This window comes from Megascapheus bottae, chromosome 8, assembly GCF_031878675.1.
Source record: "Megascapheus bottae isolate mThoBot1 chromosome 8, mThoBot2.hap1, whole genome shotgun sequence".
Taxonomy (NCBI): Eukaryota; Metazoa; Chordata; class Mammalia; order Rodentia; family Geomyidae; genus Megascapheus; species Megascapheus bottae.
Genome location: NC_143516.1, coordinates 58,483,064 through 58,495,288, shown reverse-complemented (window position 1 = coordinate 58,495,288; position 12,225 = coordinate 58,483,064). Strand labels below are relative to the sequence as shown.

The 12,225-nt window shown below is 44.1% G+C and overlaps 1 protein-coding gene across 1 annotated transcript in view; it reads left to right on the top strand.

Moving 5' to 3' along the window:
* Col19a1 (collagen type XIX alpha 1 chain) overlaps positions 1-12,225 on the top strand; it is a 159,492-nt gene that overhangs the window by 125,199 nt on the left and 22,068 nt on the right. The window contains exons 28-32 of the mRNA XM_090337719.1: positions 908-979; positions 1,057-1,110; positions 2,187-2,240; positions 9,322-9,375; positions 11,317-11,370. Coding sequence (XP_090193845.1) covers positions 908-979; positions 1,057-1,110; positions 2,187-2,240; positions 9,322-9,375; positions 11,317-11,370 — 288 coding nt within the window. The remainder of the gene's footprint in view (positions 1-907; positions 980-1,056; positions 1,111-2,186; positions 2,241-9,321; positions 9,376-11,316; positions 11,371-12,225) is intronic.

The window sequence follows — 12,225 nt, the reverse complement described above, 5'->3', positions numbered from 1 at the left end:
CATCCAACTAGTAGCTCCTGTTTTAAATGTTACTCAGCAATAGAAATTTAGTTTATATTTTTTGAGGCACAGGGTTTTTTCTTTGGAAATCTATCTTTTTTAATATATTTTTATTGTAATTAATAGAAGGGTTACATGATATTTGCCAGATAAATGGTGCCTTAATTCCCACACATTGATACCCTTTCACATGTCTTGGTCCCCATTTCCCTTCCCCCCTCCCCCGCCCCTCATCTTGTTTTCTCCCGTTCCCTATCCAATTTCAGATAACCAAATACAAATATATCCGATATATCAGGTAACAAAGTGAGATACTGTAACAATATGAGATAACCAAGGGACAGTAGAAGTGATGAGAGATAACATAGTATAGTACCTTAAGAAAATCTATCTTTTAAATGTCATCTGAGATATATTTGAATAAGACTTCATAAATTCATAAGGATATATTATTGATGAACTTTGTAAAACTAAAATTCCTCAAAGTGTCGTTCTTGTCAGATAAATACATGTGAGAACAGAGACCTCAAAATTGCTCAAGCCTCATGGGCAAGCCACACTAGTGGTTCTCACCTATAATCCCGGCTGCTACTCAGGAGGCTGAGCTATGAAGAAGTTCATATAGGAAGCTCATAGCTACCCCAGGCAAAAACTTTTTGAAACACTTTTTCTTCACTTAACCACCAGAACTTCAGAAGTGGAGGTATGGCACTAGTGGTAGAGCACTAGTATTGAGTGGAAAGAGACAAATGAGAGCATAAGGACCTAAGTTCAAGCCCCAGTACTGGTATGCATGTAGATGCACACACACATGCACACACACAAATACACCCACATAAATCCCCAAACCCAAACCCCATTTATAATTTGTCTGTGAATCTCTCATAACTGACTTTATTCTCACTAGAACTTCTGTGGTAACTGCCAAGCCACGGTCCCTGCTGGAGAACCTGGGCAGGATATGTCTGCGGCCAGGCAGGTAAGGGACTGACCCAGCTGAGGACCCCTCCCCTCATAGACCACCTGCTCTCAGTTCTTCCCTGCTCTTTCCTCCAGGACCACATTGGGCCAAGAGGGCTTCCTGGAATCCCCGGCCGGGAAGGGCCACAGGTAATAAAGCTGCGCTGGCCTCCCAGGGTGTGTGGAAGCTTCTGTGGAAGTCTCTGTGGACTTTCAGTGTGTGGGGACACCTCTGTGGACCCTCACTGCATATGTGGAAGCCTCTGTGGACAATCAGTGTGTGTGTGTAAATCTCTGTGGATTCTCACAGTGTGTGTGGAAGTCTCTGTTGACTCTCATACGTGCGTGTAAGTCTCTGTGGACTCTCACTGTGAAGCCTCTGTAGAATCTCAGTGCATGTGTGTGTGTGTGTGTGTGTGTGTGTGTGTGTGTGTGTGTGTGTGTGTGTGTAAGTCTCTGTGGATACTCACTGTGTGCGTGTAAGTCTTTGTGGACTCTCAGTGTGTGTGCGTGGAGCGCCATATGTGTGGACACTTCTGTGGATACTCACTGTGGGTGGAAGAAAAGGAGAAATGTACTATTTTATAGTGTTTAAAATACAGTCTTATTTTGCCAGTCCTGGTGCTTGAACTCAGGGCCTGGGCACTGTGCTTGAGCTTTTTCAAGGCTAATGATCTACCACTTGAGCCACAGGGCCACTTCCAGCTTTTTCTGTATATGTGGTGCCGGGGAATTAAACCCAGAGCTTCATGCATGCTAGGCAAGCACTTTACCACTGGGTCATGCTTCTGGGCCCCCTAAAATACTCTTTTAAGCTGAGTGCCAGTGGCTCATGCTGGTAATCTTAACTACTCAGGAGGCTGAGATCTGAGGCTCGTGGTTCAATGTTGGCCCAGGCAGGCAAGTCCATGACATTTTTATCTCCAATTAACTACCAAAGAGGCAGGAGTGGGGCTGTGGCTGAAGTGGTAGGGCATCAGCCTTGAATGCAAAAGGTCAAGGACAGTGCCCAGACCCAAGTGCTGGCACAAAAATCATTATATATACATATATATGATATTGTGTGAAATGCAAGGTAGAGATTTGCAAAGATTATTATTGGTTTGCTCCTGGACTCTGTCCATATTACCTTGCCACAGGGTTCTGATGGAGGATTTTTTTATATCATTTCAAAAAGTGAAAACTGGGGTTATTGGAGCTTCTAGCTGAACTACCTGCCTTTTCAGGGAATCAAAGGAGAGCGAGGCTACCCTGGAACACCGGGGGAGAAAGGTGATGAGGTAAGAGGCCCCCGCCCAGCAGACGCCTCACTTGAACAACTTCCATTTCTTTACAGCTCATGTCAAGTGCCCAAACCAATACAAACAGAGGCTACATGGGTCTTTGTTTCCATATTAACATACTTAACATAAGTATATGTCCAGGCTTGTCACCAATGATCCAAATCTGCTGACAAGTGAACTAACGCAGAGAGGTGACACGTCCAGGATGCCTTCGCAGCGTCACACAGCAGACAGTTCTAGCATTGCCACAAGCAAGTGAGAGAGTGGAGGGAGAGGAGCTCCACCACAGGGGACTCTGGGCTAGCTCTGAGGGGTGGCAGGCAGACCTGTCACTCAATAGGCTTCCCTAAGACCAGGTACCAGGCTGCCGCCTACGTGGCCTTGGGCTGCATGTCCACTCAGGAGAGCTGAGAAGGCCCTGTCTGGATGGGCTCAGAGGAGCTGCTCCACATGGGATGCAGGACCCATGCCACACATGCTTCTGAGATCACGGAATCATCCCCCTTCTCTAAGCTGCAGAATGTTCTCCTGCGTAATTCATGTGAACTCCTAGAAAAACCAGTTAGAAGGATGGATTGTTAGTTTACCTGTTTTTAGAAGCAGGTACTGGAAAGGGCAGGATGAGGTCGGCAGGGGAGGAGAGGGGGAGAAGACAGCGGAGAATCCAGTGTACACACACCATACAGAATTGAGAGTGGGGGAGGGGTGGATTGGGAAGGATGGATGAGAATATGGGAAGGAGGACGTTGATCAAGACACACTATTCATAAACTGCTTTGTTAAATGGCAACTCCTTTAAGATAACAAAATAGTTATTAATGAAAGTCAGCCATCTGGCATATGCTAACCTTGGTGTTAGTGTATACAATTATGACAGCATAACGTAGATTTAATTTTCTAGCTAGATTTACATTTCACTTTACAAATTGCCATCATGTGCTATTGTTTTTAATTAATATGATTGCGTTCTAGAAAACTAAGGTCTGGCTTTTTTTCCAGTTTAAATATGAAGGAATGAGAACATTTATTTTCATCTCTAAATAAAGCATTAAGACATTTTTCCTTTGAAAGTGAGCATGAATAAGCTACTGCTTTCTGCTGAGGGTTTCACCAACACCCAGCAGTGGTGGACTTCAGTAGTCCAGCAGCTTTCAGCTGCCTACATCCAAGACATCTTCAGAAGCCACTGAGAGGCCAGAGCAGAGAGGTCAGGAAGTGACTGGAGGTCAGGCAATAGTGGAGAGGTCAGTAAGTAACTGGAGGTCAGACATTCTGATAACTGACTTAGTTAAATTCACTAGCAGTTACTTTTCATTGATTCTGACCAATGCTTTGCTCTCTGGCAGAACAGAAATTCATTGTTTATATTCTCTATGGTTTTAGGGTGCTTATTCAGTAGTCTATATGACAAAGAATATCCTTGTCCCCAAGCTTCTGGAAAATAGTTAAAAGGGAATGATCATCTGCAACAGGATTTCCTGTCTCTTGATTTTTTTAAAAAGCTGTTACAAAGACCAAAAAAAGTGTTCAGTCCAGAAAGCAATTTAACAAGTGTCAGTTTGATAATTTTATTCAGTGGAATGTGTGGCATCACTTTATATGTGTGTGTGTACACATATGTGTACCTACATAGGTGTGTGTGTGTGTGTGTGTGTGTGTGTGTGTGTGTGTGTGTGTGTGTGTGTGTGTGTGATGGTCCTGAGACTTGAACTCAGGGCCTGGGCACTGTCCCTAAGATTTTATGTGTTTAAGTCTGATGCTCTACCACTTTGAGCCCCAGCTTCACTTTGGGCTTTTTGGTGGTCCTATGGAGATTGGAGTCTCACAGACTTTCCTGTCTGGGCTGGCTTCAAACCCTGATCCAGCTCCTGAGCAGCTAGGATGACAGGTGTGAGCTAGGAGTGCTTAGCCCATACAGATACTTTGGTGTGGAATACCCAAAAATGTACACAAAACTCATTATATGGCGAGGTCCACCAGTTTCGGAAGGTTCTTTTTCTTTGTCTTTTTTTTTTTTGTCAGTGTGGGCCTTGAACTCAAGGCCTAGATGCTTTTTTGTGCTCAAGGCTAACACCCTACCACGTGAGCCACAGTGTCATTTCTGGTGTGTGTGGGGGTGGTAGGGGAGTGGAGGGGTGTGTTTTGAGCAGTTAACTGGAGATAAGAGTCTCATGGGGACTTTTATGCCAGAGCTGACTTGAAACCACTATCCTCAAATCTCAGCCTCCTGAGTACCTAGGATTATAGGTGTGAGCCCAGCACCTGGCTTTGTCCTTGTTTTGACAAAACAGAAGGAATATGGATATGGAAGGACTGACATATTGACCGAGTTTCAATATTCAGTGTCAACTCATGTTGACACCAGTCCTTCAGATTTTGAAACAAGAAAAATTAAAGCAGAAAGCAAATGTATCCAAGGTAGTTTCTCAATTTTCATGTGGCAGATAACAAGTCTAGCTTTATCATGATCAAAGAGAGGGGGAGGAAGAAGAAGAAATTCATCAAAGAAAGTCCCAGATTCTAAGAGAATTGAAGGACTAGTTGACCCTATGCCTAGAAATAAGAAAGAAGAGAGGGTGATAAATATTTTGTGTCTCAGACAATTCAATGCAATATCAACAATCATGTATTCTCCTTGGGTTCCAATATTCCATGATTGTGAATTTAAGTGAATAAAACTTAACACAGGCATTCTTAGGTATATTATCAAGAGCATATGCATTTCCAACTGGCCAGCCAGCTGTGTTGTTGACACATGCATGGCTTTCATCTCAAGAAAGCACCCATGTCTGTTCTTCGTGAACACATGCAGAGATGGCTGCCTCTTTGAAGACTCTTCTTTATTTAAAATCCTTTAAAGTCAGCACCAGTGGCTCACACCTGTAATCCTAGCTACTGGGGAAGCTGAGATCTGAGGATCACAGTGAAAAACCACACCAGGCAGAAAAGTCCCCTTCAGACTCTTACCTCCAATTAACCAGAAGTGGAACTATTATGGCTCAAAGTGTAGGATGGTAGTCTTGAACAAAAGCACTCGGGGACAGTGCCCAGGCTCTAAGACCTATCTCCTGCCCCACACAAAAAATCAATTTAATGTTTCAGAATTTAGAAGGATCAACTGTCTTCTTAGAGAAGTTGCTGCCCATGTTTTTTTCACAGACTTAGTTGTACAGTTCCAGGTAGAATGTACAAGATGCTATCACTCCTGGTCAGAGAAAATTCTTGCTTGAAATGGAAGTCTTCTGACAGTATTTAAGGATACTAATTGATAAGCAAGATGTGAAAAATGTTGTTAGTCATAAATTACAGTAATAGAAAAATTAAGCATTCTTAGCTATGATTTGCAAGATCAAAATAACAAAGTAGGGAAATAATTGGGTCGAATCATTTTGAGTACACACACACTTATACCTTTCATTTATATTTTATTTGACACTGTACACTGAAATGACTGCCCTGGATTCATATTTATCCTCTCTAAGGACCATCTTTCTTCTAGAATTACCTCCTTGCAGTTTTTTGCATCTGGAGTAATTTTATCCTTACTATAGAATTTTGCTTATTCAGAGAAAGACTGATAAGATTTTTTTTAATTTGTGGACTAGGGCTTATTTAAAAGTTTAATGTGGTCATCATAAGTTAATAAGTTATAAATTAGACTGCATAAAAACTCACTCAGGGGCCGGGACTTTGGCCTAGGGGTAGAGTGCTTGCCTAGCATGCACAAAGACCCGGGTTCAATTCCTTGGTACCACATACATAGAAAAAAGCCGGAAGTGGTGCTGAGGCTCAAGTGGCAGAGCTCTAGCCTTGAGAAAGTCCAAGGACAGTGCTCAGGCCCTGAGTTCAAGCCCAGGATTGGAAAAAAAAAAAACAACTCACTCAGCATCTCTAAACTGACACAGTATAGACTAAAAGTAATTTTTAAAGTGCATATGCATTTGTATATGTTACACATGTATATATGGAAACAACTTTTTGAAATTTATAGTATAACATGTATAATATGCATTTATTGAAAATTACCATTCTCCACAGAAAATTTTTCCTTTCCATTTACAAAGTTATAAACTCATAAAATTAATGAATATGAAATACAAAGTCCCTTTCTCACACACAGAGTATACCAATGAAATTTATATAATCCTAAGGAAAAATAAGCCTACTCATTTTCTGTAAGTACCAGAGTTTGAACTAAGGGTTTTGCACATTTACTCAGCATGCTTCCTCAGTTGGTGCTTTGCCACTTGACCTACACCTCCAGCCCAGATTTTTGCTGATTAGTTGGAGATGAGGTCTCATAGACTTTTCTGTCCAGGATAGCCTTGAGCCACAATCCTCTGGATATCACACTCCTGAGTAGCGAGGACTACAGGCATGGGCCCCTGGTGTCCAGCAATGTTTTTGTTCTTTAACACAGCGCACATGTGCTTTAGCACAATACTTATTACATGAGAAACAGCATCTCAGCATGTTCACAGAGATTCTTCTTGTATGTCTCCATAACCTATTGCACAAATAAACCTGAAATAACATCTCATTTTATTGGATGGACAGGCTGAGGTTTGTCTTTGATCCTGCTCACAATCCTCTAGAACTCTTAGAAACAATTATTGCAGTAATGTCACTCTGGCCACTTCAACTAACTGTGTATAATGTGTATAGAAACTCATATTGCATAACAGTAAGGCACACAGACATTCCATTATAAAAATATCTGGACAATGTAAGAAAGATCTTTTCTCAATAAGAAAAGAAATTTTGGAAGAGCAAAGCTCTTCACTTGAGAGCATGGCATGTTTTTGGCCATGCATGACATTGAACCCAAAGCCTTTGGTATGATAGGGCAGGGCTATGTCCCTGAGCCAGGAGAAGAAATCCACTCATTTTCATGTATTCCTATCTCTTCAGCCTAGAACTTGATGAATTTCAGATTTGTGTGGAACAGCTAACAGGGTACTCACTTTATCCTGATTGTAGACATAACCTAACTTTACTACATAAATTTGGAAATACACAAAAATGCCAAATAAGACTGGAATTTTTCCTCCTCCAGTGCACTGCCCAGGGTGGATTGTGGTGTATAGTAACAGAACCTTTCAGCCAGGCTACAAATCCAAAGAGCCTCTGGAAACGAAGAAAACAACCCACATTTACCGAAAATCATCTGACAGCAAATTCTGACCTAAACTTCCATGGGATGGCTCTATCAGAAAATCACATTTTTGTTACAGAAATATTTATGTTTATTTTTAAAATGCTGCTATTATTTCTGGGAATATTATATAATACTCAAAATGTGCAGCTTCTTCTTTAATAGAGATGTGGCTCAAGTGGTCGAATGCTAGCCTTGAGCAAAAATGCAAAGCCAGATTGCAAGACCCTGAGTTCAAGCTCCCAAACCTGCGCACGCACACACACACACACACACACACACGCGCGCGCGCGCACACACACATGCACACTCACACACACACAGAGCTAGTCACAAAAAAAAGAAATCTGAAAATTAAAAATTCTGAAGCTTAGTGGACACCAAAGTTCCCAAAGAAAACCTTGATTTGCTTGTCATGACAAGACAAGAAAAATCACCACCACTCTTGTATATTAGGAAATGAATTTGTAATTGCTTAAAAAACTCGGATTGTGCTGTATAATGTCTGTGACTTTTATTTGTCTGAATTATATCCATGATTTCATAGCTGCAAAACCTGCCATCACCCCAGCTCCAGGGAGGGCATATGTTGGCAGTCCTGAGCAACCTGGGAAGGAGAAGAAGGGCTGGGGTGTGGCTCATGTAGGGCCTGTCAACAAATAGAGGCCCTGAGTTCAAACCCCAGTGCACAAAGAAGGAACAAGTTGTAAATGCTTTACATTATGGATTTTATGTAATTTATTTAACTAATCTGTTCTTTGTACACTTGGTAAAGAAACTAAGTTAACTTCATAAATTGACTAATTTACAAATTCTTCATGAATATATATATTAATTTTACCTGTTATAATTTTAAAATGTATCTCTTATAATTATCCTACAAATACAGAAAGGAGGAGAAACCTATTTTTATGCTTAAGCCATAAAAGGCATTCTACTGGCCTGAATTGCATGTTTGTATGTTGTGTATGTTGATGTATGTTGGCATGGGCATTTTGTATATTCTCAGGGACAGAAGGCAAAGTGAGCCACAGCACAGCCTGGGTAATGTTTGTCACAGACTCCAGAAAGACATAGACTTGACTGGACAAGCACCCTGTTTCTTGATTAGCTAGTGTATACGTTTAAGTCTTAGTAATGAACATATTTCCTATTTATTTATTTATCTATTTATTTTTGCCAGTCCCAGGGCTTAAATTTAGAGCCTGGGCACTGTCCTTGGGCTTTCTCAAGGCTAGTGCTCTACACTTGAGCCATGGCAGAACTTCCAGCTTTTTCTCTTTTTGTGGTACCTGGGCATCAAACTTAGGGCTTTATGCTAAGCAAGCACTCTATCATTAGGCCTTGCTCCAGGCCCCTTCCCATTTATTTTTACTTAGTAACTTTAGGTGGTTGCACAAAGGGATTTTTAAATCAACATGTGAGTTTGAATGCAAATGCATTCTGATCAGCTCAGCCCCTTCTGCCTCTCTCCTGTGTCTCCCAGCCCATCCCAGATCCTGTGGCATGGACCTCTGCTCACATGTGTGTGCATGGCGTGTCTTGACTGCCTTCTCCCCCTCCTCCCTCCACTTTTCACTCATCTGCCCCCTCCTCCACCTCACTGATTCCTAACAACACTGTCCCCACTTCCTGGTACTCATTGTGTTAGGCTGTAGGCTAGTTGTTCAAAGGAGTCCCACTACTGGCATCTGGCCTTATGTGGACCATCCATCCTTTTGTCAGTTGATGTGCATATAAGTGCATGTGACCCTGGTGTGTTTTCATGGATGTGCATAATTTAGATTTTCCACACGTGAGTGTCCTTTGTCATTCTAAGCCTGACTTACTTCACTTAACACTCCATCAACACTAAAAAATACCTGATTCACTAAAATTCCAGTGCCTGTAAGGGGTTTTTATGGTGGCATCTGTCTCTCCTAGGGACTCCAGGGAAGTCCGGGCGACCCTGGCATGCCAGGCCCAGCTGGACCTCCAGTAAGTACTGTCTGACCATGGTCCTCCTCTGACCATGGCTGCCTCTCCCTCCATCCCCACCCCATCTCCACTTCCACCTCCAACTGAATCTCCAGCCCCACTCACCTTCACCCCCACGCTATCTCCACTTCCACCTCCTACCTGCACCTTCACCCCCACCCCACCTCCACCCCAACCCCACCTCCACTTCCACCTCCACCTGCATCTCCAGCCCCACCCACCTTCACCCCCCACCCCATCAACCACTTCCACCTCCACCTGCACCTTCACCCCCACCCCACCTCCACCCCTGCCCCCACTTCCAGCCCTTATGCAGTCACCTCAGACCCAAGCTGCAGAGAGACCAATGAGACAAGGAAGACAGAATATAAAATTTGGTATTTCTTGACATTAGCCTTCAGAAGTGATGTTCTGATGGCAAACAGGCTGAGAATTTATTTTGTAAGAGAAAAAAAATGGAACAAAGATGATTGAACTTATTTGTTCCTGTATGTAAACTGTAAAACTATTTTGATCAAAGCTCTGCTGCTCCCCAAAACATATCATTGTGGCTGCTGTCTTTGGTTATCCATTTTTATCCTTTTCTGTTTACTTGTCTCTTCTGGGGTTTGAACTCAGGGCCTCACTCTCTCACTGGGAGTTTTCATTCAAGGATGGTGGTCTACCACTTGAGCCATATTTCTGCTTTCGTCTTTTTGCTGATTAGTTGAAAATAAGAGCCTCAAGAATGTTTCCTCCCTGGGTGGTTTTGAATTATGGTCCTCAGATCTCAGTCTCCAGAGTTCCTAGGATTATAGGTATGAGCCATTGGCACTTGACTTTTTCTTTTCTTTTCTTTTTGTTCCAGTTCCAGAGCCTGAACTCAGAACCTCAGGCTTCCACTCGACTAGTGAACTATCTGAGCCACACCTCCGGCCATGCCATTCTGTCTTTCTATAAGGATTTTTCTTTCTTTTTTTTTTTCACCTGCCAAACTTAGCCATTTACTCAGAATTTATTCTAGGTAATTATCCAGTCCAACACAAATAACATACAGTTACATTTCAATTTCACATTAGCAAATTCATTTTTTAGTTTGTTTCTTGCAAATAATGTTTTATTGGCTAAATCTAGCCATCTAATCATGACTCAAACTTTGATCCTTTCCCTCCTGTTTCTTAAACTTCTGAATGATAAAATTATTTTTGTGCCAGTAGGAGGGCTGGTACTCAGTGTCTTGCTCTCTTTGCATGGCTTTTAGTCCCAGGACTGGAGCTCTACTACCTGAGCAACAGCTCCATTCCTAGGTTTTGGTGGTAATTGAAAACTCACAGGCTTTCTGCTTGTCCTGGCTTACAACCCCAGTCCTCATCCCAGCCTGTAGAGTAGCTGTGATTACGGGAGTGAGCCATCGGTGCTGGCATAAAATCACATGTTTATCATTCATGTTTTCACTCAAGATACACAGGAAATCTAGCTTTAAATTAATTGTTACGAAAAGGAGTTGTGATAAGAAGCAGGAAAATCATGGCCAACTCTATTTTCAAAGAATTCAAATTCAATTTTATTTCCCAATGGCTAAAGTGCGGATCACATAACTCAATATGCACACTGTTAACGCTACAGTATCTTGGCGTATTTAACATGTTTATTCCTAGTGAAGTCTTAGCGCATTTAGAAAGGCAGGACGTTATGCAAACGACGAGCTAACAGCAAGGCTAGCTTCTTCCATGCACCCAAGGGCTCCAATTAGGATCACGAAGGCAGCCGGCTGGGGGGAAGAAGTGTCTACCAGGGCAGGCGTCCCCCTCTGGGCTGCGCCTCAGGGGTGGCTGCCCGGGCGCCTAGCGGTTCCATTAGAACCAAATGGCCTTCAGAGGAGTCAGAAACCCAATTCCAAGACCCCTTGGCCGTTTTCTGCGTTTAAATGCACAAAACAACACTTGTTTTTCTTCCTGCCAGGGCTTGCCGGGGAGAAGTGGACATCCCGGTGCCCCCGGAACCAAAGGCGACAAGGTGCGGAGCCGGCTCAGGGCGCGGGGCGCGGGGCCGGCAGTGTGGGGCTCCGGGCATCCGAGCCCCGCGGGAAGGAGTGCTGGGTGGGGACTCTAACCGGCCTTACTCGGGTCTTGGCCTCCCCAGGGCTGGGTCTCCCGGGGAAGCGGGAGGTGGTGGGGCTGAGCTGATCTGGGCACAGTGAGTGGTTCCTGGATGCGGAGCCTGGGCGGAGGCCCTGGTGCAGATCGGCCAGCACGGAGATCCAGGCTGGGTCTTGGGATCTCAGACTCCGGCCTCTGTCAGCGAGGTGGGGCCCTGCGGAGGAGCCTCCAGGCTCCCATCCCATGTGGCCTGGGATGCTTAGGTGGTGGGAGGACAGAAGCTCCAGCCTGGCCTCAGCAGGAACGCCTCGCTGGTCCAGGCCCAGGCACGGCCAGGCAGGGGTCAGGCGGGGCCAGGCAGGGTGCAGGCCCCTACATGCCAAACACCTGAGAGCGCAGCCTGGCTGTGGCCCAAGGGTCCTCCTGGCCAGCACAGATTCCAAACACCACTTCCAGAGCAACAAGACATTACTGGAATGTGAAGCAAGCAGTGTGCCTGTCGCCCCCTCTCCCCACCTCTCGCCAGCCTGGCCTTGTCCCCACGGGCAGAGGCTTGCACAGTCAAGAGCCTGTTCTCCGTGGAAACGCTCAGTCACGCTGGCCTGGCCTTTGAAGCTATTGGGGCACAAACGGGAAGGAAACTGGTTTCTTGTATGCAGAATCAAAGGCTTCTTCTCAGTGGGTACACAGGGTCTGGTGCCTCAGAGACATGACAGAACCCCTGCAATCCCAGTGGTGACAGGCCTGGGAGGGCCTGCCTTGTCAAAGCACT